The sequence below is a fragment of the Oncorhynchus mykiss genome, chromosome 3 (genome assembly GCF_013265735.2).
Source record: "Oncorhynchus mykiss isolate Arlee chromosome 3, USDA_OmykA_1.1, whole genome shotgun sequence".
NCBI lineage: Eukaryota > Metazoa > Chordata > Actinopteri > Salmoniformes > Salmonidae > Oncorhynchus > Oncorhynchus mykiss.
This window is the reverse complement of record NC_048567.1, coordinates 20,446,669-20,473,951: the sequence shown is the minus strand read 5'-3', so window position 1 is coordinate 20,473,951 and position 27,283 is coordinate 20,446,669. Positions and strand designations below refer to the sequence as shown.

Below are 27,283 nucleotides of genomic sequence, written 5' to 3'. Positions count from 1 at the left end.
TCAACTTTTGCATTCCTTCTAAACAACTTAGTCCACTCTGTTGATAACACATTCTAGTTTTGGGAACAGAAAACCGTATTGAGATCAAATGATTAATGGATGAGAATGTGCATTGTCGCCCAAAATCCATCTCGTTCCATTTTCTCCCACTGCTGACCAGTGGGCTTCCTCTCACATGTATACATCCAGTGAAATATCCATCTCATTTTTCCGTCTGTGGTTTTACTGCTCCAACCCTCACTGGACTGTGACAATGCTTCCATCTAGTGGTTTGCAAGGGCGTCACAAACTCCTAAAGACAATGTATTTGAAAGGGTATGATCTGATAGTGCTGATTGAGTTTTAAATAGGCTAATCATACATAATCAGTTGTGGGTACCAATGGACCGTTCCAATCCAATATGAAAGTATGACATACTCAAACACACATTGCAAACACATTTATTTTGTTGTGTAAAGAGGACCGTACAATGATGCCACAAGGCAGACAAGCAGCAGGAAGCCACAAAGCCACTCAATGCCTATAAAATAATACATGTACACTTCAAAAAACATAGGATTGCACTACCAGCTTATTGCCAGGTAAAAGCTGATCAAGCGTACAATGCAATTTCCCCCTAGTGTTGACTGAAGCGGTCAGCCCAGTGCTGGTTATATCAAGTAAAGACACAAAAGAGACAGAGACATATTCTACACACACACCCCTCCATTCCTCATTCAAAAGGCACACTTGACTTGTGAATCAAACCAGTGAGAGAGATTTTATCTCTTAAGATGACTTAATAAATGTTGAGTGACTCTGACAAGCTGGGATTCACAGCTTAAAGGTCTAATCCAATTCAACTGGTTTGTTTATCCAACAGTCCAACAGAAACAGATGTGCATACAGTAAAGCACACATTTGAAACTCATTCATATTAGCTTAAGGAGAGACCCTCAAGTCAATTCCTCCTTGGCTCACTGCTACTGCTGAGGGCATTAAGTGAAGCTAGGTACATATTGTTTTTGTGTCTCTTCAAATCAACTGAGACATTAACTGTTGTCTGAATATTTTATTCATGCACTTCAGGGCAAAGGCCTACTGTAAGTGTTTTAACTGATGCTCCCATAAGAGCTCTTATGTGTCTCATGGGTTATTATGATGTTCAAGACAAAGCTGGTTATGAACCAGGGTTGGGGTCAATTCCTTTTTAAGTTAGTCGATTATGGAATTACATTTTTTTTCTCAATGCTTCTCTAGGAGAACATTTTGGAATTGGAATTTTAGTTTATTTTCAGAATTGACTGAATTTAAATGTGAATGGCCCCAACTCTGGCATACGATACCTGTGTCTCTGGCATACGATACCTGTGTCTCTGGCATACGATATCTGTATCTCTCTTTGGCATAATCTCAACATGCTGTTCATTTTTGTACTTTTTTGTCTTCATTAAAACAATGAACAGCTCAAACCTTGGAAGGCAATACTTCAGACAAACAGCAAGACTAAAAGGTTAGTCTTTTGTATCTCTTCTTACTGTATAATGGTGCCAAAACATACAATGTTTTCTGACTCTTAAAACCTTGTTTTAGGGACATAGACTACACCAATGTTTTAATCAATATGTCGCTAAGGGGATAAATAATGTTGTACTGAATTGAATATCTCTACTAATCACTCCACTAGAGCAGATAAACACAGCTGAGTGATCAGAGCCTGGATAAACCTCAGACAGGATAAAGCCCCACTCATACTAAGTCCTTGCCTGTATTTTTAGCATGCTGACCCTTCTCTAAAGTGATTTGGATGAACAGTTGGTTGAGAGGGGACAGGGCAGGGTGGGTGAGGGTGAGGGTGGAGAGGGGTTGTAGGAGCAGGTGGGGCATACACAGAGCCCTGAGGGGGGTGGTGCCCGTCTCTAGCCTGGCCTCTCTCATTTAGCACACTGGTGTAGAGTCAGAACAGAACTCTGGGGCTCCACAGCAGAACTCAGTCTGTCTGGTTTTACAAAGAACACATGCTTGTGTATTGTCAGTAAACCCTACACTACAGTAACTTATCAGGCAAAACCTTAACATCTGGATATGATTTGCTTCACCCAAAAATCACCTTTAATTTAGTCACGCGCACCCACACAAATTCATTGATTCACATACAACCACACAAAACACACATATAAATACACACATGGGATCCGACAGCAGAGAGAAAGGGCTGCAATTTGCTGATGATGTAAACACAGTGAGATCACAGCAGGTTGGTGCCACCTCAATTGGGGAGGATGGGCTCGTGGTAATGACTGGTATCGGAGTCAGTGGAATGGTATCAAATACGTCAAACGCATGGTTTGATGCCATTCCAGTCCCTCCGTTTCAGCCATTATTATGAGCCGTCCTCCCCTCAGCAGCCTCCACTGAGTGAGATCCAGGCCTGTAGCATCTCAGAGTAGGCATCAAACCGTGCTGAACTAGGATCAGTTTAGCCTTTTACTTCATAAGGAATAAGATAACATGGAAACTCCTACTCTGAGACGCTTTTTGAATACCGGCCATGGTCAGGTGGGGTTAGGGCCCTTATTCATCAAGCATCTCAGAGTAGGAGTGCTGATCTAAGATCAGTTTCTAAGATCAGTTTAGCCTTTTAGATTATAATGAATGGACAGGGGGGACCTGATCCTAGACATGCACTCTTACTCTGAAATACTGCTTGATACATACAGCTCCTGGACCAACCCAGCCTGTCTAGTCCATGTGGATAGTCAGTGGGGCAGCTCCTGCATGACCTCTTCGGCCAGCTGTGTGATGAGTTGCCAGGCCTCGCGGATGTGACGTGACTCGGTGGTGCGGGCGCAGAGGGCGAAGCGCAGCACAAACTGACCAGACAGCAGGCACGGCACCAGGTGGATCTTCCTGCCATTGTTGATCCTCTTCAGCAAGGTCTCATTCACCTCGTTGGAACCCTTTCAGGGGGAAAGGTTGGATGGGGTGCTATTTGGGATACAATCTATTACCTATATAGTGCACCCTATTCCCTATATGGCCATAGGGCCCTGGTCAAAAGAAGGGCACTATATAGGTAATAATGTGCCATTTGGGATGTTACAATAGTCTAATACGTTTTTAAAAATTAAAAAATGGATGCCGGCAGGCAATGTGAACAATGCATAAGAAGCATTGGTTCCAAAATGTAAACTAAAACTACACTGCTCAAAAAAATAAAGGGAACACTTAAACAACACAATGTAACTCCAAGTCAATCACACTTCTGTGAAATCAAACTGTCCACTTAGGAAGCAACACTGATTGACAATAAATTTCACATGCTGTTGTGCAAATGGAATAGACAACAGGTGGAAATTATAGGCAATTAGCAAGACACCCCCAATAAAGGAGTGGTTCTGCAGGTGGGGACCACAGACCACTTCTCAGTTCCTATGCTTCCTGGCTGATGTTTTGGTCACTTTTGAATGCTGGCGGTGCTTTCACTCTAGTGGTAGCATGAGACGGAGTCTACAACCCACAACCAACAAGGGGCTCAGGTAGTGCAGCTCATCCAGGATGGCACATCAATGCGAGCTGTGGCAAGAAGGTTTGCTGTGTCTGTCAGCGTAGTGTCCAGAGCATGGAGGCGCTACCAGGAGACAGGCCAGTACATCAGGACACGTGGAGGAGGCCAATAAGCCAGCAGCAGGACCGCTACCTTCACCTTTGTGCAAGGAGGAGCAGGAGGAGCACTGCCAGAGCCCTGCAAAATGACCTCCAGCAAGCCACAAATGTGCATGTGTCTGCTCAAACGGTCAGAAACAGACTCCATGAGGGTGGTATGAGGGCCCGACGTCCACAGGTGGGGGTTGTGCTTACAGCCCAACACCGTGCAGGACGTTTTTCATTTGCCAGAGAACACCAAGATTGGCAAATTCGCCACTGGCGCCCTGTGCTCTTCACAGATGAAAGCAGGTTCACACTGATCACGTGACAGACGTGACAGTCTGGAGACGCCGTGGAGAACGTTCTGCTGCCTGCAACATCCTCCACCATGACCGGTTTGGCTGTAGGTCAGTCATGGTGTGGGGTGGCATTTCCATGTGCTCGCCAGAGGTAGCCTGACTGCCATTAGGTACCGAGATGAGATCCTCAGACCCCTTGTGAGACCATATGCTGGTGTGGTTGGCCCTGGGTTCCTCCTAATGCAAGACAATGCTAGACCTCATGTGGCTGGAGTGTGTCAGCAGTTCCTGCAAGAGGAAGGCATTGATGCTATGGACTGGCCCGCCCGTTCCCCAGACCTGAATCCAATTGAGCACATCTGGGACATCATGTCTCGCTCCATCCACCAACGCCACGTTGCACCACAGACTGTCCAGGAGTTGGCGGATGCTTTAGTCCAGGTCTGGGAGGAGATCCCTCAGGAGACCATCCGCCACCTCATCAGGAGCATGCCCAGGCGTTGTAGGGAGGTCATACAGGCCCGTGGAGTTCACACACACTACTGAGCCTCATTTTGACTTGTTTTAAGGACATTACATCAAAGTTGGATCAGCCTGTAGTGTGGTTTTCCACTTTAATTTTGAGTGTGACTCCAAATCCAGTCCTCCATGGGTTGATAAATTTGATTTCCATTGATCATTTTTGTGTGATTTTGTTGTCAGCACATTCAACTATGTAAAGAAAAAAGTATTTAATAAGAATATTTCATTCATTCAGATCTAGGATGTGTTATTTTAGTGTTCCCTTTATTTTTTTGAGCAGTGTATATACCATAGACCTAACGAGAAATAGTTTTAGTCTACTCCAGTCCAAAGATAGTTTACGTCTGTTGAACGTTCAATGATCATGTGCTGAACTAACATTCACAGTTGGCTGAATTGTCTTACCTTTAGTCTAAAGCAGACCAGCCCTAACACGACGTCTGCGCTGATCTCAAAGCGCTGGTCAGCGCGAACCAGGCTCTCAAACTCTTTGGCCAACTCCACATGCTATGAAGGCAGAGAGACAGTCAGTCATTCATTCATACTCAGACAGTCAGTGGTGGAAAAGGTACCCAATTGTTATATTTGAGTAAAAGTAAATATACCTTAATAGAAAAGTAAGTCACCCAGTAAAATCCTACTTGAGTAAAAGTAAAAAAAGTATTTGGTTTTAAATATACTTAAGTATCAAAAGTAAATGTAATTGCTAAAATATACTTAAGTATTAAAAGTATAAATCATTTCAAATTCCTTTAAGCAAACTAGACGGCACGATTTTCTTGTTTTTATAATTTTTTTAACGGAGAGCCAGGGGCACACTCCAACACTCAGACATAATTTACAAACAAAGCATTTGTGTTTAGTGACTCAGCCAGATCAGATGCAGTAGGTATGACCAGGGATTTTCTCTTGAAGTGCATGAATTAGACCATTTTCCTGTCCTGCTAAAAGCATTCAAAATGTAATGAGTACTTTTGGGTGTCAAGTAAAATTTATGGAGTAAAAAGTAAAAATATTCTTTAGGAATATAGTGGAGTTAAAGTTGTCAAACATATAAATAGTAAAGTAGAGTACAGGTACCCCCAAAAACTACTTAAGTAGTACTTTAAAGTATTTTTGCTTAAGTTCCTTACACCACTGCAGACAGCAGTCTGAGGTGCTGCAGATGGAAATGGGTTAAGGTGAACTTCTTGATATGGACACTAGGTAACACCCTGGTAACTAAATTTGAATTCATATTTTTTTTCTAGAGGGTGGTGTCCTTTCAGCAGCTAGCTAGCTGGCTGTTGTAACACCATTTTTTTCAGCAATAGTAGCTACATTGTCTTTAATGTTCATTCACCCTTGAGAAGGGCTCCATTCTCAACCAAAGGGTTAATGTGATGACAACTGTTTGATGAGTGAAAATACTAGATAAACATTAAAGCACATGGCCCTAACAATACAACTTCCTGAATCTAACAGAAAATGCATTGTTGTTTAGTATGCCCATGGAACCAGGTATATCTCAGTATGGAAATTAATGCACAATCTCTTTGACAATGAATCTAGTCATAAAACGGTCAGTATTAGCCCAAAGGCTGGCAGATGGCAATATTGAGTCATTTCAGCTTACTGTCCAAAGAGGATCTACAGTATTCAGCTGGCTATACATTTGTATCCACAGTGGACCAGTTCATACATAAAACATTCTCCATGTGGGCTACAAAGGCATCGATTTCCTCCTTAACTTGATTTAGTGGTGACAAAATGGTGGCTAATGCTACTTCCTGACATTGCGTGCAGCGTTCAGACCAATGGTAAACAGTCTGCTGCAACCTGATTGGCTGAACGCGATACGCAACATCCGGGAATTGCAATTAGCCACTCTAGCATTCTGGTGGAAAATGGTGTTTCATAAAGTAAGTATGCATATTTTCCCAGTTGTTGTATCCCTTCTCACAATTAAATCAAGTTAAGAAGCAACGTGATGCCTTTGCAGCCTGAATGGAGAATATTTTATGCACGAACCAGTTCACGGGGGATACAAATGTACAGCCGGTTGCATAGATTCCCTTTGGACGATAAAATGAAACAATTCAATATCGCCATCTGCCGGCCTTTGGGCTAGGTCAGTCTATGTTTGAACAAAGAAGTCCGGAAATCTGAAGAAAATAACCATGAAATAGTCAAACTGTCCAAGCTTCCTTGGAGGGAATGCTCAAAGCTAATGTCCTATTCCAGCTCATCCTGTTCAAACTCTTCACCACAGGATCAAACATGTAATCCATTCACTAATCAAAGTACCCTGTGTGTGGCATTAAATGCTTAATGAGAATTGAAACGTGTATCATTGCATGTAATAACAATTACACAGTAGTACATCATGATGTACAGTATTTGTAACCAAAGGCTGAGTGAGAACAGCCAGGACAGGACTATTAGTAATAACTCCAATGCCAACTCACTCATTAATGAGGCCAAAACTCTGGTCCTAACTGATTATTAGCTGACCACTCCACTTCCTCATTCCCAGCCAGTAGGTCACCACCACTATGAGGTTTAATGGTCCGTGTGTGTAATTCACTTAGTGTTCGTATGTCTATTCAGAAACTGTATGCTGCTGTACCAAGATGATAGGAAAAGACCCATTTCTGTCATCTGACCTATAGTAGGCAATGGTCAACTTGTTGAATAGCACTGTTTTGTAAAAAGACAACTGTAGCCTACATATATTTGATTACAAACATGTCAAATCAAACTTTATTTGCCACATGCGCCGAATACAACAAATGTAGACTTTACCGTGAAATTCTTACTTAGAAGCCCTTAATCAACAGTGCAATTCAAGAAGAAAAAATATATTTACCAAGCAGGATAAAATAAAAAGTAACACTCCTCAACGAGGCTATATACAGGGGGCACCAATACCGAGTCAGTGTGCGGGGGTACAGGCTAGTTGAGGTAATCTGTACATGTAAGTGGGAGCGAAGTGACTATGCATAGGTAACAAACAACGAGTAGCAGCAGTGTACAAGAGGGGGGGGGGGGGGGTCAACATAAATTGTCCGGTGGCGATTTTTATGAATTGTTCAGCAGTCTAATGGCTTAGGGGTAGAAGCTGTAGAGGAGCCTTTTGGTCCTAGATTTGGCGCTCCGGTACCGCTTGAGTCTGACAATTTTCTGGGCTTTCCTCTGACACTGCCTATTATATAGGTCCTGGATGGCAGGAAGCTTGACCCCAGTGATGTACTGGGCCATTCATACTACCCTCTGTAGCGCCTTACGGTCAGATGCCGAGCAGTCTCCGCTTTACTGGAGTTTTTCAATCTAATAAAGACAGTAGATGAATGTAGTATGGCTGAAGGCCTTGTGTTGCTGTTGCTTAATTTACTGATAGAGCTAGACAGACACAGACCAGGCTGATTTGATTGACAGACCGATACAGAGGAAGGGAACCGGAGCTGTTTCTGTGCTTTGCTGTTACCTTACGGATGTAGTCCTGAAGGCCTTTGAGCCCATACATTCGGAACACAAACCACATCTTGAGAGAGCGGAACCGTCGGCCCAGTGGAATCTGCCAGTGCTGTGAGGTAGTGTGAGGTACAGGGGGAGATAGGGTGCGGTAGGGGGAGGTAGAGGGTGCGGTAGGGTGAGGTAGAGTGGGAGATAGGATGAGGCAGAGAGGGATAAGTGGGTTAGGGTTAGTGGAGCAAACAGAGTGAACACTGATATGACATCCAGTGCCACTTACACATAGACAGAATATAATGATAATAGATAACCATTCAGCTTACCCTGTAATCTGTGATCAGTCCTGTGAATAAACAGATGAGTAATTATACTACTAGCAATTCACAGCCAACATTTTAATTATTAACATATTATTGAATGTTGTTACCATCGCTGACCTGTATTCTCTCTCTCCCTTCCCAAAGCAAGTGTAGTAGATAATAAACAGATCTCTCGCCCTTCTCTCCACATACAGTAGAAAAGCCCTGTTGCAGTGGTAATAACCTGTCATTTCATTGAGCTGGAACTGGGGAAGCAGTGGCCTTACTGTGAGCAGCCTTCTCTGTGGAGAGGTTGGCCAGTCTTTTGTCTTTCTGTCAGTCCAATTAAGGAGGAGGAGGCTTCAGTGTTGTGTTGAACTGCGTCCCAAATGGCATCCTATTCCCTACATAGCGCACTTTGTACAGTCCTTTGGTGCCCTGGACAAAGTAGTGCACAATCTAAGGAATAGGGTTCCAATTGGGAGAATACATCTGCATCTAAGATGGGTGACACTCTGTCACTGGCTAATACTCTGTCACTGGTTAACACTCTGTCACTGGCTAACACTGGCAGGCAGCGATGCAACATGACCATTAGTGGACTATTACAGTGCAAATGTTTTGTGGGGAGGACATCGGTAATTGAATTGGATTCTTTTAGAGTGACATATTGCGTGTTAATAGGTCAGCGTTTGGACGCCTTATTGTATTTACTCTCTAACACAAGTACTCACACACACACACACACACACACACTTCCTAGCCATATAAAACATGGGGCTGTGGTGGTGAGTATTAGTTTATCCACCTTGGGTTTATTAGCAAGCCTAAAGCCAGCAGGATTGTGAGGTGAGCAGGCCGACAGACCCTCAGATCCTTGATGTGATATACTGGGCTCTCACACTAACACCATTCACATCCCATTACATTACAGGGACTCCAGACATCATCTGCACTTGATCAAATTAAACCACTATACTGTCAATAGGCTGATGAGACTATTGCTAGATTTACCACATTTAAACCTAATAGATTGGAAATAATACAAAAAAAGTAATGTCAATACAGACTATTGTCAGTGCAAAAATATCTACCCGACTCTTGATGATCATGTTTCAGGTATAGAGGATCCATCTTGAAGGCCCCAATGAGATCAGATCTTTTCTTCACCCTATGGACGGACACTGAAACACTTAAACACTCTTACCCTATGAGAGCTCCCACAGAAAACATAAGGGTGGGCTAAAGGGCAAGGCTTTTTAAGAAAGAAAACGGCTCCCCCACATACAGGTGTTCAGTGCGACATTAAGTCTTACAAAATAAAAATTATAATCTCTATCTTATTGAAGTATATTCTCTTTTTGTTAACTTATATTGAACAATAAAGTTGTATTGTAAAGTGACAATGATCTAAGGGGACACCCTACAGGGGATGACACAGCACCATAAATTATGTTTTTGTAAACAATGACTTGGCACAACTTGTGCTCTAGATTTTGTCTCTGAAAATGAGTTGAAAGAATTCTGTTTTCACAATCAGTTGAGCATGAAACAAGAACGTGAGACCAGGGTCTCTCAGTTACACATTCACCTGACGTATTGTTTTCAAACTGTTATAAACCAATAATACCATTCATAAACTGAGATGCTACAAGTCATTTTAACTTTATTACAGTTATTAAAATACACTATAGCGTCATAAAAAAGCACAGCTATTTCTGAGCAGACTACGTAAGTCTCTCCTTACATAAGTCATTTTCTTTGTTAACTGACGTTGTCATGGCAACTCACCAGGGATGGAAGAGGGCATTGAGCGTTCTATCAACAAGAAATGTTGGGGTTGTTTGTGGGGTGATGAGAGAGGGCAGATGGGATGCCTATTCCCACCCACTCTGTTTAAAGAATGCTTTAGGTATCTAGATAGTGCTTCTGGAGGTGACTTTGTTATGTCGGACCATTGTAGAGTAGACAATAGCCACATTAAGCAACAGTGTAACTAAGGATGGGGAGAATAGTACAGCCTTAGATTTTAGGTTGTAGACACGTATACAGTTGCACAGTGTCGTGCTGAGCTCAGAAGGTTGTTTAGATTTGAATCAATATTAAAAACCATGCTGAAGCCGCTCCCCTCTCCCCATAGAACAGAAAAGAAACTAAGGGGTCATACAAAAGCAAAGTGAAAATATATATATTATACAAATAAAGATTTTACTTGTATTTTACTTGTATGATTGTTGTATGATTTTATTTAAATGACCAGCAGGGAATCTTACAGACTGTCCCCCTTGGTCAGATAAAACAACCTGTTCAATAATAAAACGATGTTTCTACAAAGGCTGACTGTCAATCACTTGATAACTTACCACATTGTAGAGCAGTCAAAGTTGACCAACAGCCATTTGTGTGCATTGAAATTGAAAGAGTCTGCAAACTGAAAGAGATAAAAGAGTCAGCCAATCAAATCAGCTGATTTTGACGTAAGTGTACAGGTCTTAATACACAAGCCATTTTTTCCCCATTTAATTATAGGAAAACCGTGGTCTTAGAATATATTTGATTTGTCAAAGCCCCTTGCTGCAATCACTAGGTTTGCACTGACTGCAGCTGGCCTTCCCACCTGCCTTCACAGACGCAATAAAAGCAGGCAGCAATAAGAGACAATATTAATCAGAGGGGCTCGTGCCCAGTTGTTACCATGCTGACAGATGCAGGAGCCTGCCTATCACTCATATCCTAGCAACCAGCCTCAGCTGCAGAGGGAGCCGGTGTGTCTGCCCCCTGTCATTCAGGTGTGTGTATGTGTGTGCGCGCGCGTTCCCGCCTCCTCTACTACATCCCTATCCCCCACCCCCCAACATTCTTTGAACTTGTGTCGCTAATAAACAGTGATATTTCTTTGACGAGGAGAGCAGCAGGGTTTTATCTAAAGGTCTGATGATGCCTGAGGAAATGACTTTAGCCTTATCTGTGCTCTCAGTGTGTCACTCCACTCGGCTCTGTTCGGTTGAAGACGCATGCTATCCAAAAGGCCAACGGATGCTGTTCTAATTTCCAACGGATTATTGGGTATATTACTTATTCTAGCACGCTTCCCTCTTGACAGTTAATTTAAGTTATTATCAAACACAAATTATAATGGGTGTAAAATACAAGTATGTTCACTGGAAGTGTGTGGTTTCTAACCTCAATGCCGTTCAACAGGGGTCTGAATTCAGGACAGATAAAGGAACTCCCAGCATATGCAGCATCAATGTGCATCCAGATTTTCTCTGCATTACCTGAGACAAAAATACAAATGTGTAGAACCAGTAGTACAGAAACATACAAAGCTGGTCCTGAGACATGGCTGTACAGTAGAGTCCTATGTCTTTATCAGTCTACAACCACATGTCGGTGCTAATAGACAGCCTTTAGGAGTATGTTAATAATGCTTTGAGAATCATACTTACATATGGGCCCAAGTTCAGTAATGTGATCAAATGCACATGAGGGAGTGGTCCCAAGAGTAGCACAGAACTAAATGAAAGGACAAAAATCAACATGATATTCATAAGAATGTGTTTGTGGACTGTATTGGACTATTGGTTATTTCTGTTTGACTATTGTCTTGGACAACATGTGGCATATTCTTTATAATAAGGGGAAAAGGAATGTGTCTATGCTAAGTGCCAATCTGCCGCCTCAATGCTTGTACATGTAAATGGACGTGTGTTCTGACTTCCAAAGAAGGGGATGAGTGCGTTCTGTTTTGACGTAGAAGGGGATGAGTGCGTTCTGTTCTGACGTAGAAGGGGATGAGTGCGTTCTGTTCTGACGTAGAAGGGGATGAGTGCGTTCTGTTTTGACGTAGAAGGGGATGAGTGCGTTCTGTTTTGACGTAGAAGGGGATGAGTGCGTTCTGTTCTGACGTAGAAGGGGATGAGTGCGTTCTGTTCTGACGTAGAAGGGGATGAGTACGTTCTGTTCTGACGTAGAAGGGGATGAGTGCGTTCTGTTCTGACGTAGAAGGGGATGAGTGCGTTCTGTTCTGACGTAGAAGGGGATGAGTGCATTCTGTTCTGACGTAGAAGGGGATGAGTGCGTTCTGTTCTGACGTAGAAGGGGATGAGTGCGTTCTGTTCTGACGTAGAAGGGGATGAGTGCGTTCTGTTCTGACGTAGAAGGGGATGAGTGCGTTCTGTTCTGACGTAGAAGGGGATGAGTGCGTTCTGTTCTGACGTAGAAGGGGATGAGTGCGTTCTGTTCTGACGTAGAAGGGGATGAGTGCGTTCTGTTCTGACGTAGAAGGGGATGAGTGCGTTCTGTTCTGACGTAGAAGGGGATGAGTGCGTTCTGTTCTGACGTAGAAGGGGATGAGTGTGTTCTGTTCTTACGTAAAAGGGGATGAGTGTGTTCTGTTCTTACGTAGAAGGGGATGAGTCCTGCAGCCTTGTCTTCCTGTATCATTCTCCGGAGGGTCTCTCCCTGGACAGCATACTTGTCTGACTGCTCCGTCGGAATCTTCTTCATCCTCACTCCGGCAATCATACCTGCTCGTTCCACCGAGCAATGAGCCTGTTCAAAGAGAATAGAGTAGAGTTAACACAAGTGACTTCAAGATAGCCAACTGTCACAACCCAAACAGAGCAGATGATAAACATATAGGCCACTTCAAGATGGTGAACAACGTCCAACCAAAGAGAGTAGAGCTCCCAAGATAGCCAAAGAAAGACAGTGATTTTGGTGACTTAAAAGACAGCCAACATTGTCTCGGCCACCAGACTTAAGCCCGATCATGCTAATAGGTTATTTTAAACCAGTCTAAATTATCATTCTATCTCGGCATATAGTACTGTACATTCACCCAAAGATGAAATAATGTTTGTAGTCCGTCCATCAAGTAAGATGTTAAAGGACCAGTTGTACTGTGTGTAACGTCACTCCTGGAGAAAAGGGCTGTTATCCTCTTCCCCATAAAGGCCAGTGTTGCCCTCGGGGCAAAGCCATAACCTAATCCTATGCTGCTCAGGTCAACAGAGCAGAGCTAGCATGACTGTGCTGCCTGACAAACTGTTACGGGATTTTAATGAAAAAATGACTAAATGATGTATACATTTAAATCAGAACTATAACTAAACAGAATACTACTATGTTACTGTATGGATGTTTGAATCTTATTATAATCATTAATACTGAATGTAATGTGTGTAGTTTTCGTCAAGAATTAGTACAAGGACTTTCTGTTCCTTGTTAGAAACTAATGGAGCTATCGTCAGAGGTATATAAACCAATGTACATTGTATTATGACCAGAGTTCTCTAAAATAAACGCTACTGATTAATTATGAGACTGGTCTCTGTCCATTTTATGCAAATAAGTATCTTACAAATTCTTAGAAACGGGCAGAGTGTTTTAATTGAACATATAGGAAATAAATTCCTCCAACACAGACAGACCCATATCACGAGAAAGTTTTACCAAGAAAAACTTACAAAAGGACTAATTCAAGGCAAAAAGGAGTTGGAGCACGCAATATTGATTTATTTTAGCTCACTTTAATCCGTTGTAGAGGATGCAAACAGGTGACTGTCGTTTCAACGTCAAGCTGAAGTCTTCCTCAGAGTGACCTAACCATTGCACTTACCTCCTATTTATAGCCTAGTGGCCCATTGAAACTCAAGTGCTAGAGGCATTACTACAGATCCGGGTTCATTCCCGGGCTGTGCCACAACCAGCCGTGGCCGGTAGTCCCATAGGACGGCACACAATTGGCCCAGCATCGTCTGGGTTAGCGGAGGTTTTGGCTGGTGGGGATTTAATTGGTTCATCGCATTCTAGTGACTCCTTGTGGTGGGCCGGTAGCCATTCTAGTGACTCCTGCGGGCTGACCCCGGTAGCCAGCTGAACGGTGTTTCATCTGACACATTGTTGCGGCTGGCTTCCGGGTTAAACTGGTGTGTGTTAAGTAGAGCGGTTAGGCGGGTCATGTTTCGAAGGGCGCAATATCCCACTTTCACCTCTCCCGAGCCGATTGGGGAGTTGCAGTGATGAGACAAGATCAAAAATTGGGGAGAAAAAGGGGGTAAAAAAATATATACAGTACCAGTCAAGAGTAGGTTCCATGTGTATTATTTCATAGTTTTGATGTCGTCACTATTATTCTACAATGCAGAAAATAGTAAAAATAAAGAAAAACCCTTGAATGAGTAGGTGTGTCCAAACTTTTGACTGGTAGTGTAAATAAATAAACAATATAAAACAATTATAATGATTAAGGTAAATGGAAAATTATAGCACACAGTAATACAAATAATAATGTGCATTTGAGCATGTACAGTACATGATATTTGTAGCGCTACAATTAATGAAGCTTGGATTAACGACACATTTATTTTATCCTTAGTATTATTTTGTGCTATAATTTGCCATTTACCTTGAAACATATCATTAAAATTATTTTACATTGTTGTGTCTCAATGGGCCACTAGGCTATGCATTGGAGCTAAGTGCAATGGTCAGTTCACTCCGAGGAAGACGTCAGCTTGACGTTAAAACGTCAGTCACCTGTTCGCATCCTGTACAATGGATTAAAGTGAGCTAAAATAAATCAAACTCCTTTCTGCCTTGAATTAGTCCCTTTGTAAGTTTTTCTTGCTAATGATTTTTGTCTACTTTGTTGAGGATCTCTCCTTTCCTTTTGCTGAAGCACCAACGCGTTGCGGCTCACAGGCCTTCTTCAGGGTGCACAGGTGCACAGCAGAGACAGGCGAAATTAATGACCAGAAATTAAAGGGGAGTGCATTCAGAAAGTATTGAGACCCCTTCACTTTTTCCACATTTTGTTACGTTACATCCTTATTCTAAAATAGATTAAATTGTTTTTTTCTTCATCAATCTACACACGATACCCCATAATGACAAAGCAAAAAAAGGTTTTTAGAAATATTTGCAAATGTATTAAAAAATGAAATATCACATTTACATAAGTATTCAGACCCTTTGTACTTAGTACTTTGTTGAAGCACCTTTGGCAGCAACTACAGCCTCAAGTCTTCTTGGGTATGACGCTACAAGCTTGGCACACCTGTATTTGGGGAGATTCTCCAATTCTTATCTTCAGATCCTCTCAAGCACTGTCAGGTTGGATGGGGAGCGGTGCTGCACGGCTATTTTCAGCTCTCTCCAGAGATGTTCGATCGGGCTCTGGCTGGGCCACTCAAGGACATTCAGAGACTTGTCCCGAAGCCACTCCTACGTTGTCTTGGCTGTGTGCTTAGGGTTGTTGTCCTGTTGGAAGATGAACCTTCAACCCAGTCCTTCACCTCGCTCTGGAGCAGGTTTTCATCAAGGATCTCTCTGTACTTTGCTCCGTTAATCTTTCACTCGATCCGGACTGTTCTCCCAATCCCTGCCGCTGAAAAACATCCCCACAGCATGATGCTGCCACCACCATGCTTCGCCATAGGGATGGTATTGACCAGGTGATGAGCGGTGCCTTGTTTCCTCCAGATGTGACACTTAGCATTCAGGCCCCAAAGTGTTCAATCTTTTTTTATCAGACCAGATAATCTTGTTTCTCATAGTCTGAGAGTCATTTAGGTGCCTTTTGGCAAACTCCAAGAAGGCTGTCATGTGCCTTTTTTTGAGGAGTGGCTTCCTTCTGGCCACTCTACCATAAAGGCCTGACTGGTGTCGTGCTGCAGAGATTTTTGTATTTCTGGAAGGTTCTCCCAACTCCACAGAGGAACTCTGGATCTCTGTCAGAGTGACCATAGGGTTCTTGGTCACCTCCCCGATCGAGGTCTTTCTCCCCCGATTGCTCAGTTTGGCCGGGTGGTCAGCTCTAGGAGGAGTCTTGGTGGTGCCAAACTTCTTCCATTTAAGAGTGATGGAGGCCACTGTGTTCTTGGGGACCTTCAATGCTGCAGAAATGTTTTGGTACCCTTCCCTGTGCTTCGACACAATCCTGTCTCAGAGCACCACGGACAATTTGACCTCATAGCTTAGTTTTTGCTCTGACATGCACTGTCAACTGTGGGACCTTATATAGACAGGTGTGTGCCTTTCCAAATCATGTCCAATCATGGGTGGACTCCAATCAAGCTGTAGAAACCTCTCAAGGATGATCAATGGCAAACAGGATGCATCTTAGCTCAATTTAAAGTCGCATAGCAAAGGGTTTGAATACTTATGTAAAAAAGGTACTTCTGTAAAAAATAAACTAATTACATTTGCAAACATTTCTAAAAACCTGTTTTCGCTTTGTCATTATGGGGTGTAGATGTTTAGATTTATGAGGGAAAACATTTATTTAATCAATTTTAGATTAAGGCTGTAACTTAACAAAATGTGGAAAAAGTGAAGGGGTCTGAATACTTTCCGAATGCACTGTATATTATATTAAACAATAGAAAGAGGAACTAATACCCAAAACTATAAAGAGAAAAAAAAATATTTGTTTATTTTTTCTCTTAATTATTTTGGAAATTATTCCCTCTATCTATTGGTAAATATTGTTAACCAATAGATAAATTAGAAGTCCAAAAAAATCTAATCAAATGTATTTGTCACATACACATGGTTAGCAGATGTTAATGCAAGTGTAGCGAAATGCTTGTGCTTCTAGTTCCGACAATGCAGTAATAACCAACGAGTAATCTAACCTAACAATTCCAAAACGACTGCCTTATACACACAAGTGTAAAGGGATAAAGAATATGTACATAAAGATATATGAATGAGTGGTACAGAACGGCATAGGCAAGATGCAGTAGATGGTATCGAGTACAGTATATACTGTACTGCAAAACGCACCTGCATTACGGCGGGACTGATTGGGTCAAAGTGCTCTATAGTGCTCATCTGGTTTTGTGACCTGACCTGTTCAGGGTAGGAGTAGGATTAATAAGAGCAAGAGTAGAAACCTGACCTGGTCGGAGGAGTAGGCCACCAGTTTGGAGGTAATGCCAGTCTCTGGACGTTGTGGGTCACTGGCCAGGATCATTCTGACCGCCCTGCAGCGGGCAGCTAGGAGAGCCACAAGAGTTGCCTCACTGGCCGTACCCTTCAGAAAGACAGACGAATGTAAGTGGGGTGAGTTTCGATGACTTCAGTCAAACCAGTAGGCCTTGCAACATCCTCTATGGTTATAGGCAGGTCCCACGTTCTATAAAAAAACTGACTTCACATGTAAAATTTGCTCCACATAAACCTGATGGTTTTCAAATAGCTCTTGTTCTTTGCTGAGGCTAGTCATATGCGCATTCACTTAACCAAAAAAGCAGTTCAGAAAAAAACTTCAAAAAAGTAAGAGATAAAAGTAACAAATAATTAAAGAGCAGCAGTAAAATAACAATTGTGCAGGGGCACTGGTGTCAAGGTAATTGAGGCAATATGTACATGTAAGTAGAGTTATTAAAGTGACTATGCATAGATGATAAGAGAGTACTGCAAATAGTCTGGGTAGCCATTTGAGTAGATGTTCAGGAGTCTTATGGCTTGGGGGTAGAAGCTGTTTAGAAGCCTCTTGGACCTCGACTTGGCGCACTGGTACCGCTTGCCGTGCGGTAGCAAAGAGAAAATTATATGACTAGGGTGGCTGAAGTCTTGGACAATTTTTAACCCCAAAACCTGCTATATTAGGTCCTGGATGGCAGGAAGCTTGGCCCCGGTGATGTACTGGGCCGTACGCAATACCCTCTATAGTGCCTTGTGGTCAGAGGCCGACCAGTTGCCATACCAGGCAGTGATGCAACCCGTCAGGATGCTCTTGATGGTGCAGCTGTAAAACCTTTTGAGGATCTGAGGACCCATGCCAAAGGGGGAGGTGGCCTCCATCATTCTTCCATTCAAGAATGATGGAGGCTACTGTGTTCTTGCGGACCTTCAATGCTGCAGATATTTCTGTACCTCGACACTATCCTGTCTCGGAGCACTACAGACAATTCTTTCGACCTCATGGCTTGGATATGCACTGTCAACTGTTTCTTTTCTTCTTCCTTCTAAAACTTGTTTTCACTTTGTCATGATGGGGTATTGTGTGTAGATTGATGAGAAACATATTCAATTTAATGCATTTTGGAATAAGGCAGTAACGTAATAAAATGTGGAAAAAGTGAAGGGGTCTGAATACATTTTGAATGCACTGTACTTTAATTACCTCATACCCCTGCACATCCACTAGGTACTGGTAGTCCTTGTATAAAGACTAGTTATCATTATTCATTATGTATCTATTATGACATGTTTAACTTTTCTATTATTTCTCTATTTTCTTTCTCTCTGCTTTGTTGGGAAGGGCCCGTAAGTAAGCATTTCAGTAGTCCACACCTGTTGTTTAGGATGCATGTGATTTGATTTTTCAGTATAATAATTTCACTCACAATCATAAATGCAAATCTCACTCATTAGCTTCTGTTTGATAAAACTGCTCCTAAACGCATCTCATACTCTTTCAAATGCTCATCTGAAAATGATGCATCATGTGAGATGGCAATTTGTCACAGCTCTCATAAGGCTAGCAACAAGTGAGAGGAGGCCTACTTTTTGCCATAGTGAAGCGCACTTAAAACCCCAGCCACAAACAAAACACCCCTAGGATGAGCGATGATCCTCGATGGATTCAATAGAGGGCCATCAAATTATCTGTCAGCCTTCTCTCTCATGCCTAAGCCACCTCTCCTATCTCATCCCTGGCTGAGACAGTCACCTCAGCTGCACTGCTGTATCCACAACAATAAATGAACACTTTACCACACAAAATAAGTACCCACAACACACACGCCCATCTTTGACTGACATATTAAAAGGCAATTTCCTGCTGTTTATCTGGTGTTGTGAGGCAAACAATAACCAAAACATATATGACAGACAAATTGCTGGCAGCGACAGAATTGTGAGAAGTCAAAAATAGGAAAAGCAATTCTAACATCTGCATTGTTTTAGAAGGCAAAGTGGCAGGCGCTGTAAATACGGTTTTGACCCTACTGTGAATGCCATGTGTTCTGTACAAATATTAGATTTATATTGTTCTTGTATATCCTTACTTGAAATATGACTACGACAAATATCCGACTACATTTTTCATTTAAATTAATTAATTGAATTGTAAATGTATTTGAAAGTATGTTGTGGCAATGTAGCAATACAACTGTGGAAATAAAAGCAATGCATCGTCTTACCCCAAAGAAATGGTAGTTTTACCCTACCTGGATGACGCCTCCTCCTTGTCCGTGTGTCCCGGCGATGAAGTCCTCTGGCAGCTTGAGCATCTTCCCCAGCCAGTCCATCATGACTGTCTCCAGCTCTGTACAAGCTGGGCTGGCAGCCTACAGTAACATGGGGTTAGAGACAGGGTCAACACACAGCTCTGTACACACCGGACTGGAAGCCTACAGTAACGTGGGGTTAGAGACAGGGTCAACACACAGCTCTGTACAAGCTGGGCTGGCAGCCTACAGTAACATGGGGTTATAGACAGGGTCAACACACAGCTCTGTACAAGCTGGGCTAGCAGCGTACAGTAACGTGGAGTTAGAGACAGGGTCAACACACAGCTCTGTACATGCCGGGCTGGCAGCCTACAGTAACATGGGGTTAGAGACAGGGTCAACACACAGCTCTGTAAACGCCGGGCTGACAGCCTACAGTAACATGGGGTTAGAGACAGGGTCAACACACAGCTCTGTACAAGCCGGGCTAGCAGCCTACAGTAACATGGGGTTAGAGACAGGGTCAACACACAGCTCTGTAAACGCCGGGCTGACAGCCTACAGTAACATGGGGTTAGAGACAGGGTCAACACACAGCTCTGTACAAGCCGGGCTGGCAGCCTACAGTAACATGGGGTTAGAGACAGGGTCAACACACAGCTCTGTACACGCCGGGCTGGCAGCCTACAGTAACATGGGGTTAGAGACAGGGTCAACACACAGCTCTGTACACGCCGGGCTGGCAGCCTACAGTAACATGGGGTTAGAGACAGGGTCAACACACAGCTCTGTACACGCCGGGCTGGCAGGTTACCACACCATTTGGACATGGACCAATATTAGCATTTTTCACATCAATGAATTAAATTTGTGCCACAAATGCTAAAACGTTAATATTTTGAAACAGTGCTATGGAATCTTAACCAAAACATGGATTGCTGTCATACCTTGTCCATAAACTGCTTACAGGGTAAGGAAGCCAACAAGTAATTGTGTAATGTGGCTGAACTATCCTTTAAGGTCTTAAAATGTTGATACTGTTCAAATCATATTCAAAAGAAGGGTAACAAAAACAGATGACAAGGTCATACATACCCAGGAGAATCCGATGCAACCAATAGCTCCAGACAGCATGTCTGCCAGCATGGCCGGGAAGGAGTTAGCCGTGGGGAAGTAGGCATAGAAGTACGGGCTGTGCCAGTGGGTCACCTAAACACAGAGGAAGAGTCGTGTCAGGTAGCCTAGAGGTTAGTCTGGTTCGAATCCCAGGTGTAACCTGACAGAGTAAATCTGAGGTTTGCTAGTATCAAAATCCTGCTAAATACCATGCCTTGCCATGGTGCCACTGAGCCCTTGATCAAGGCACTTAACCCCTAAACTGCTCTAGCCCTTGAGCATGGCAGTTAAACTGTTCCAGGCTGAATTCCAGTCTTGTGCGTGTTTGGGGAACCAAGCTAGAGGCTGCCAGTGTCCCTGTCTGTCTCCCTTACATGCTTTCCCATGGTGAGTCATTCATTAGACTAACCGGGCTTATTCCACACTGTTAAAAGCAGAGGTGGTAAAGAAAAAAAATATGTTTTAGAGGGTCAGATTGATAATGGAATAACAGCTTTCATGTTACAGCTAAGGAAAGGGTTTGGGTTGGGAGTAGATAGATTGAAACTGGTTTGTTTCTCTGGTGGTGAGATTATTGATGTGGGGTTAGAGACAGGGTCAACATTCATTCATTTAAAGTCTTTGAACTTTGCCATGTGAAAGGCCACAGAATGCAGGGAATTCTACAACCATTTGCAAAAACAACTACATGGCTGATACGTGTCATATACAGTTAATGTGAGCTTTCGTGAACTGATTTCTCAGTACAACGGAACACTGTCTCGTTAACAAAACGTTCAACACTGAAACTCCTTACTGTACATCTTCTGAATGGTCACTAAACAACAGTCAACAGACCAGAAGTTGATACAGATATTGTGATAATGTCTCCCCCATAACTTAGCGGTTAGTGACTGTGTGCATTGAGTGTTGTGTATGTTCTCATGAAATCATGTTCAATGCAGCCGGAAGCCACTGGGTAAACAGCCCATTGGTATCATCAATGCTTTCATATTTAATGCTTAACTTTTCACTGATGAAATCTGGAAGAAAGCAGATCTCCAATAACAGAGTACCTGACCTATAGCAAGTTATGTATGCCACCTTCAAGTAAAGTTTTACCATCATGTTACAGCTGTAATCAGCCTTCAATCAATAGTCATCTCATCTATAATAATATAATCATCTTGGCCGCCTACCCCAGGCATGATGACCCTCTCAATGTCTTTGACCACGTCCTCGTAGGTGTCAGGCTCCTCAGGGGCCTCCTCAGGGATGAGGGACCGCAGGTACCCAGGCTCCACGTCGGGGTACACCGTCCTCTGCTCTATGTTCTCCAGGTAATCTGCTATCAGGTCTACCATCTCCTTCCCTCTCCTCCGGAACTCTGTAGCGTCCATTGTACAACTGGAACAGACAAATATCCCACTTCATCGTCCCAACCTTCACTAACAGTCCTACAAACTTAATACTGATTGCACGCACACACACACGATTTAGCAAGCCACATTATGACAAAAACACCTTGCTTCCAGACAAACTAAACACCTTCTTCGCCCTGCTTTGAGGAAATCAACACTGAGCTGCCGACGTGGGCCCCTGCCACTCACGAGGACTTTGTGCTCCCGATCTCCGTGGCTTACGTGAGTACCCAGAACCCAAATCTTGGGTTAGCTTGTTGTTAATCCACCTGGCGTGTCAGATTTCAATAAAGCTTTTCGGCAAAAGCATACCAAGCATTTATGTAAGGACATCTCTCTCAGTAGGCAAAATATTACAAACAGCTAGCAGCCAAGTAGATTGGTCACGAAAGTCAGAAAAACAATCAATTAAATCACTGACCTTTGATGATCTTTGGATGTTTGCACTCATGAGACTCCCAGTTACACAATAAATGTTCCTTTTGTTCCATAAAGATTATTTTTATATCCAAAATACCTCCATTTGGTTGGCGCGTTATGTTCAGAAATCCACAGGCTCGAGCGGTCACGACATCACAGACGAAAATTCCAAATAGTATCCGTAATGTTCGTAGAAACATTACAAATGTTTTTTTATAATCAATCCTCAGGTTGATTTTACAATATATAATCGATAATGTATAAACCGGGAATGTAGCTTATTCTATACGAGAGAGAGAGAAAATGGCTGCTACAAGCTGTTGCGCATACAAAACGCTGCTGGCACCCAGCAATACAATGTGTGATCTTTCTCGCTGATTTTTCAGAATAAAAGCCTGCAACTACGTCTAAAGACTGTTCACACCATGGGGAAGCCATAGGAAAGGGAATCTGGTTGATATCCCTTTAAATGGAACAAAGACAGGCTATGGAACATGGAGCTTTCAAAATAGAGGCCACTTCCTGGTTGGATTTTCCTCAGGTTTTCACCTGCAATATCAGTTCTGTTATACTCACAGACAATATTTTGACAGTTTTGGAAACTTTAGAGTGTTTTCTATCCTAATCTGACAATTATATGCATATTCTAGATTCTAGGCCTGAGAAATAGGCTGTTCAATTTGGGTACGTTTTTTATCCAAACAGCAAAATACTGCCCCCTACACTCAAGAGGTTCATTTATGGCAATTTAGCTAGTTAGTTTGCACTTGCTAGCTAATTTGTCCTATTTAGCTAGCTTGCTGTTGCTAGCTAATTTGTCCTGGGACATAATCATTGAATTTTACCTGAAATGCACAAGACCCTCTACTCCGACAAAAAACGGCCAACCGAATCGTTTCGAGTCATCTCTTCTCCTTCCAGGCTTTTTCATAGTTTAACTTATATGGTGATCGCATCTAAACTTTAATTTTATTACCACAACTACAGGCAAAACAGTTTGTCTTTCAGTCACCCACGTGGGTATAACCAATGAGGGGATGGCACGTGGGTATCTGCTTCTATAAACCAATGAGGAGATGGGAAATGCATGACTTTCAGCGTGACCTGCGTCAGAAAAAGGAATGAGTTCTATTTTAGCCCTTGGTGTCGGAGACGCTCGTTGGCGCGCGCGAGCAGTGTGGGTGCAATAATTGAATAATATGGATTTCTACATTTAATTTGCGACGCTCGCACACGCGATGGGTCCAATCTGGTCAGCATGTAAAATATAACTCAGTTCTATTTCTATTACCCACGTGGGTGATTGAAAGACGAACTTTGCTGCCGGTTGTCGTGGTAATACAATGAATGTTTAGATGCGATCACCATATAAATTCAAAGATGATAAAGCCTGGAAGGAAGAGCGATGACTAGAAACGATTCGGTTGGCCGTTTTATGTGTGGATTATTTGTCGGAGTAGAGGTCCTTGTGCATTTCAGGTAAAATAACAACTCAATGTTTCTACCCCAGGACAAATTAGCTAGCAACAGCAAGCTAGCCAAATAGGACAAATTAACGTTAGCTAGCAAGTGCAAGCTAACTAGCTAAATTGTCATACATGTTTAATGCTTTTTGACCTGTCCCCAAATTAATGTAATTGGTTCAGAGTTTGTTTTGATATTTTAACCTGCGTGTCGTGATCGCGTTTGGTGTAGGGGGACAACATAAATGTATGTACGATGGCGCACGTGCATTCGGTTTGGGTTCCATAGAGTCCTTGGCGAGGCAGATGCTCGTTGGCGCGTGCAAGAAGTGTGGGTGCAAAAATTGAATATTAGATTTCTAAATTGATTTTACAACGAGAGCGGTGTATAGACATTTAAGTGTTTTAGCCTTCGCAAGGCTGCCGGCCCAGATGGCATCCCAAGCCATGTCCTCAGAGTATGTGCAGACCAGCTGGCTAGTGGGTTTACGGACATATTCAATCTCTAACTATCCCAGTCTGTTGTCCCCACTTGCTTCAAGATGTCCACCATTGTCCCTGTACCCAAGAAAGCGAGGGTAACTGAACTAAATTACTATTGCCCTGTAGCACTCACTTCTGTAATCATTAAAGTGCTTTGAACGGCTAGTTAAGGACCATATCACCTGCATCTTACCTGACAACCTAAAACCAATTTGCATACCTCCCCAACAGATCCACAGCTGACGCAATCGCCATTGCACTGCACATGCCCTATCCCACCTGGACAAGAGGAATACCTATCTATGTAAGAATGCTGTTCATTGACTACAGCTCAGCCTTCAACACAGTAATGCCCTCCAAGCTCATCAATAAGCTCAGGGCCCTGGGTCTGAACCCCGCCCTCTAGAAATGGATTCATTCTTGTTACATATATTTTAGGACAGTCAATAAAGTGAAAAGGTGTTCTTATTATATAATGAAACTGATGTGAAAAATCATTCAAACTTCAAAGAGAAGTTAATTTATGTAATGCTCCCTGTTAGTGTTTTTTTAGGTCAGTGTGTTATGAGTGACAATGTAGGCTTTCTGAGTGAGAATTGTTGCCAGTTATGGTTGAACAAGCTTATTTTGAAACATTAAGTATTTGTGTGTTGAGTGAATTTGAGGTGAGTTTAACTGTTAGGCCAAGATGCATGTTGGTAATGCAGACTGAAGAGTTTTGAAAAGGACTTCATTATTGACTGATGCTTGTTAGCAATTGAAAAAAAAAAGTAAATCTGTTTGAGGTCAGGACCCTGACTGGGCCACTTCAGAAGGCATATTTTCTTCTGTTGAAGTCACTGTTGATTTACTTCTGTGCTTTGTGTCATCCTGTTGGATCACCCAACTTCTGTTGACGGAGAGACAGCCTAACATTTTCCTGCAAAATAAATGTATTGATAAACTTGAATTCATTTTCCCGTTGATAGCAAGCTGTCCAGGCACTGAGGCAGCAAAGCAGCCACAAACCATGATGCTCTCTCCACCATACTTTACCGTTGGGATGAGGTTTTGATGTTGGTGTGCTGTACTTTTTTACCTCCACAAATAGTGTTGTGTGTTCCTTCCAAACAACTCAACTTTAGTTTAATCTGTCCACAGAATATTTTGCCAGAAGTGCTGTGGAACATACAGGTGCTCTTTTACAAACTTCAGACATGCAGCAATGTTTTTTTTTTGGATAGCAGTGGCTTCTTCTGTGGTGTCCTCCCATGAACACCATTCTTCTTTAGTGTTTTACGTATCGTAGACTCGTCAGAGATATTAGCATGTCCCAGAGATTTCTGTAAGTCTTTAGCTGATACTCTAGGATTCTTCTTAATAGTGCAGAATGCTCAATGAGGTTATCTCGTAGTCCTCTTTGTAGGACCACCACTCCTAGGGAGAGTAGCAACAATGCTGTACCTTCTCCATTTATAGACTATTTTTCTAACCGTGGACTGATGAACATCAAGGCTTTGAGATACTTTTGTAACCCTTTCCAGCTTTCTGCAAGTCAACAATTCTTAATCTTAGGTCTTCTGAGATCTCTTTTGTTCACATCAGGCAATGCTTCTTGTGAATAGCGAACTCTAATTTTGTATAAAAAAAAAAAATTATAGGGCAGAGCAGCTCTAACCAAAATATCCAATCTCGTTTCATTGATTAGCCTGACTCCAATTAGCATTTGGAAAGTCATTAGCCTAGGGGTTCACATACTTTTCCAACCTACACAGTGAATGTTTAAATGATCTATTCAATATAGACAAGAAAAATACAATGTGTGTTATTAGTTTAAGCAGACTGTCTATGGTTGGGACTTAGATGAAGATCACATTTTAAAACTAATTTGTGCAGAAATCCAGGTAATTCCAAAGGGTTCACATACTTTTTCTTGCCACTCTATCTGCTGCACTAAATGTTTTATATACACTACCATTCAAAAGGTTGGAGGTCACTTAATGTCCTTGTTTTTGAAAGAAAAGCACTTTTTTTTTTGTCCATTTAAAATAACATCAAATTGATCAGAAATACAGTCTAGACATTGTTAATGTTGTAAATGACTATTGTAGCTAGAAACAGCAGATTTTTAATGGAATTTCTGAGGCTCATTATCAGCAACCATCACTCCTGTGTTCCAATGGCACGTCGTGTTAGGGAATCCAGGTTTATAATTTTAAAAGGCTAATTGATCATTAGAAAACCCTTTTGCAATTTATGTTAGCACATCTGAAAACTGTTCTGATTACTGATTAAAGAAGCAATACAACTGGCCTTCTTTAAACTAGTTGAGTATTTGGAGCATCAGCCTTTGTGGGTTCGATTACAGGCTCAAAATGGACAGAAAAAAAATTCACTCGTCAGTCTATTCTTGTTCTGAGAAATGAAGGCTATTCAATGCGAGAAATTGCCAAGAAACTGAAAATCTCATACAACGCTGTGTACTACTCCCTTCACAGAACAGCGCAAACTGGCTCGAACCAGAATAGAAAGAGTGGGAGGCCCCGGTGCACAACTGAGCAAGAGGACAAGTACATTAGTGTGTCTAGTTTGAGAAACAGACGCCTCGCCTCACGAGTCCTCAACTGGCAGCTTCATTAAATAGTACCCGCAAAACACCAGTCTCAACGTCAACAGTGAAGAGGCGACTCCGGGATGCTGGCCTCCTATGCAGAGTTGCAAAGAAAAAGCCATCTCAGATTTGCCAATAAAAATAAAAGATTAATGGGCAAAATAACACAGACACTGGACAGAAGAACTCTGATCATAATGACTAATCATAGATCAGCACTCCTACTCTGAGAAATTTGCTACAGCCCCTGGTGTGCATGTATTCTGAAGCCCGGTGGAGACCTGCAGTCCTGATAAACCCGAAGAATAATAGAGAGGTGGGTTGGTGGTGAGTGTACTCACGTTGTCGAGCACAGCCGTGGTCGGGTCCTCCTCTCTTTCAGTCTTCACACACCGCAGCAGTGAGTGGTGTACATCAGGAG

At 42.5% G+C, this 27,283-nt stretch overlaps 1 protein-coding gene across 2 annotated transcripts; it reads right to left on the bottom strand.

The window, feature by feature from the left end:
• Positions 1-425: 425 nt before the first annotated feature.
• LOC110512870 (aromatic-L-amino-acid decarboxylase) lies at positions 426-27,283 on the bottom strand. Of its 2 annotated transcripts, none has more exons than XM_036971566.1 (14): positions 23,172-23,210; positions 21,685-21,892; positions 20,486-20,599; positions 19,388-19,507; positions 17,110-17,244; positions 12,606-12,755; positions 11,651-11,717; positions 11,385-11,479; positions 10,565-10,632; positions 9,296-9,372; positions 8,226-8,245; positions 7,916-8,014; positions 4,855-4,956; positions 426-2,940 (listed from the first exon to the last, which is right to left on the bottom strand). In XM_036971566.1, exons 2-14 carry the CDS (start codon positions 21,883-21,885, stop codon positions 2,740-2,742), a joined length of 1,449 nt encoding a protein of 482 aa, XP_036827461.1. In that variant the 5' UTR covers positions 21,886-21,892; positions 23,172-23,210; the 3' UTR covers positions 426-2,739. The 2 variants fall into 2 exon arrangements, with proteins under 2 accessions (XP_036827461.1, XP_036827465.1); XM_036971570.1 differs by lacking the exon at positions 23,172-23,210 and adding an exon at positions 27,204-27,283 and having other exon boundaries at positions 2,740-2,940.

Excerpts from the sequence above, each read along its gene's own strand:
- LOC110512870 (XM_036971570.1), bottom strand. The coding sequence starts at position 21,885 with ATGGACGCTACAGAGTTCCGGAGGAGAGGGAAGGAGATGGTAGACCTG. Across the intron at positions 4,957-7,915 it reads TTCAGGACTACATCCGTAAG|CATGTGGAGTTGGCCAAAGA; the intron begins GTAACAGCAAAG and ends CTGCCTTCATAG. Across the intron at positions 2,941-4,854 it reads TGGTCTGCTTTAGACTAAAG|GGTTCCAACGAGGTGAATGA; the intron begins GTAAGACAATTC and ends TCCCCCTGAAAG.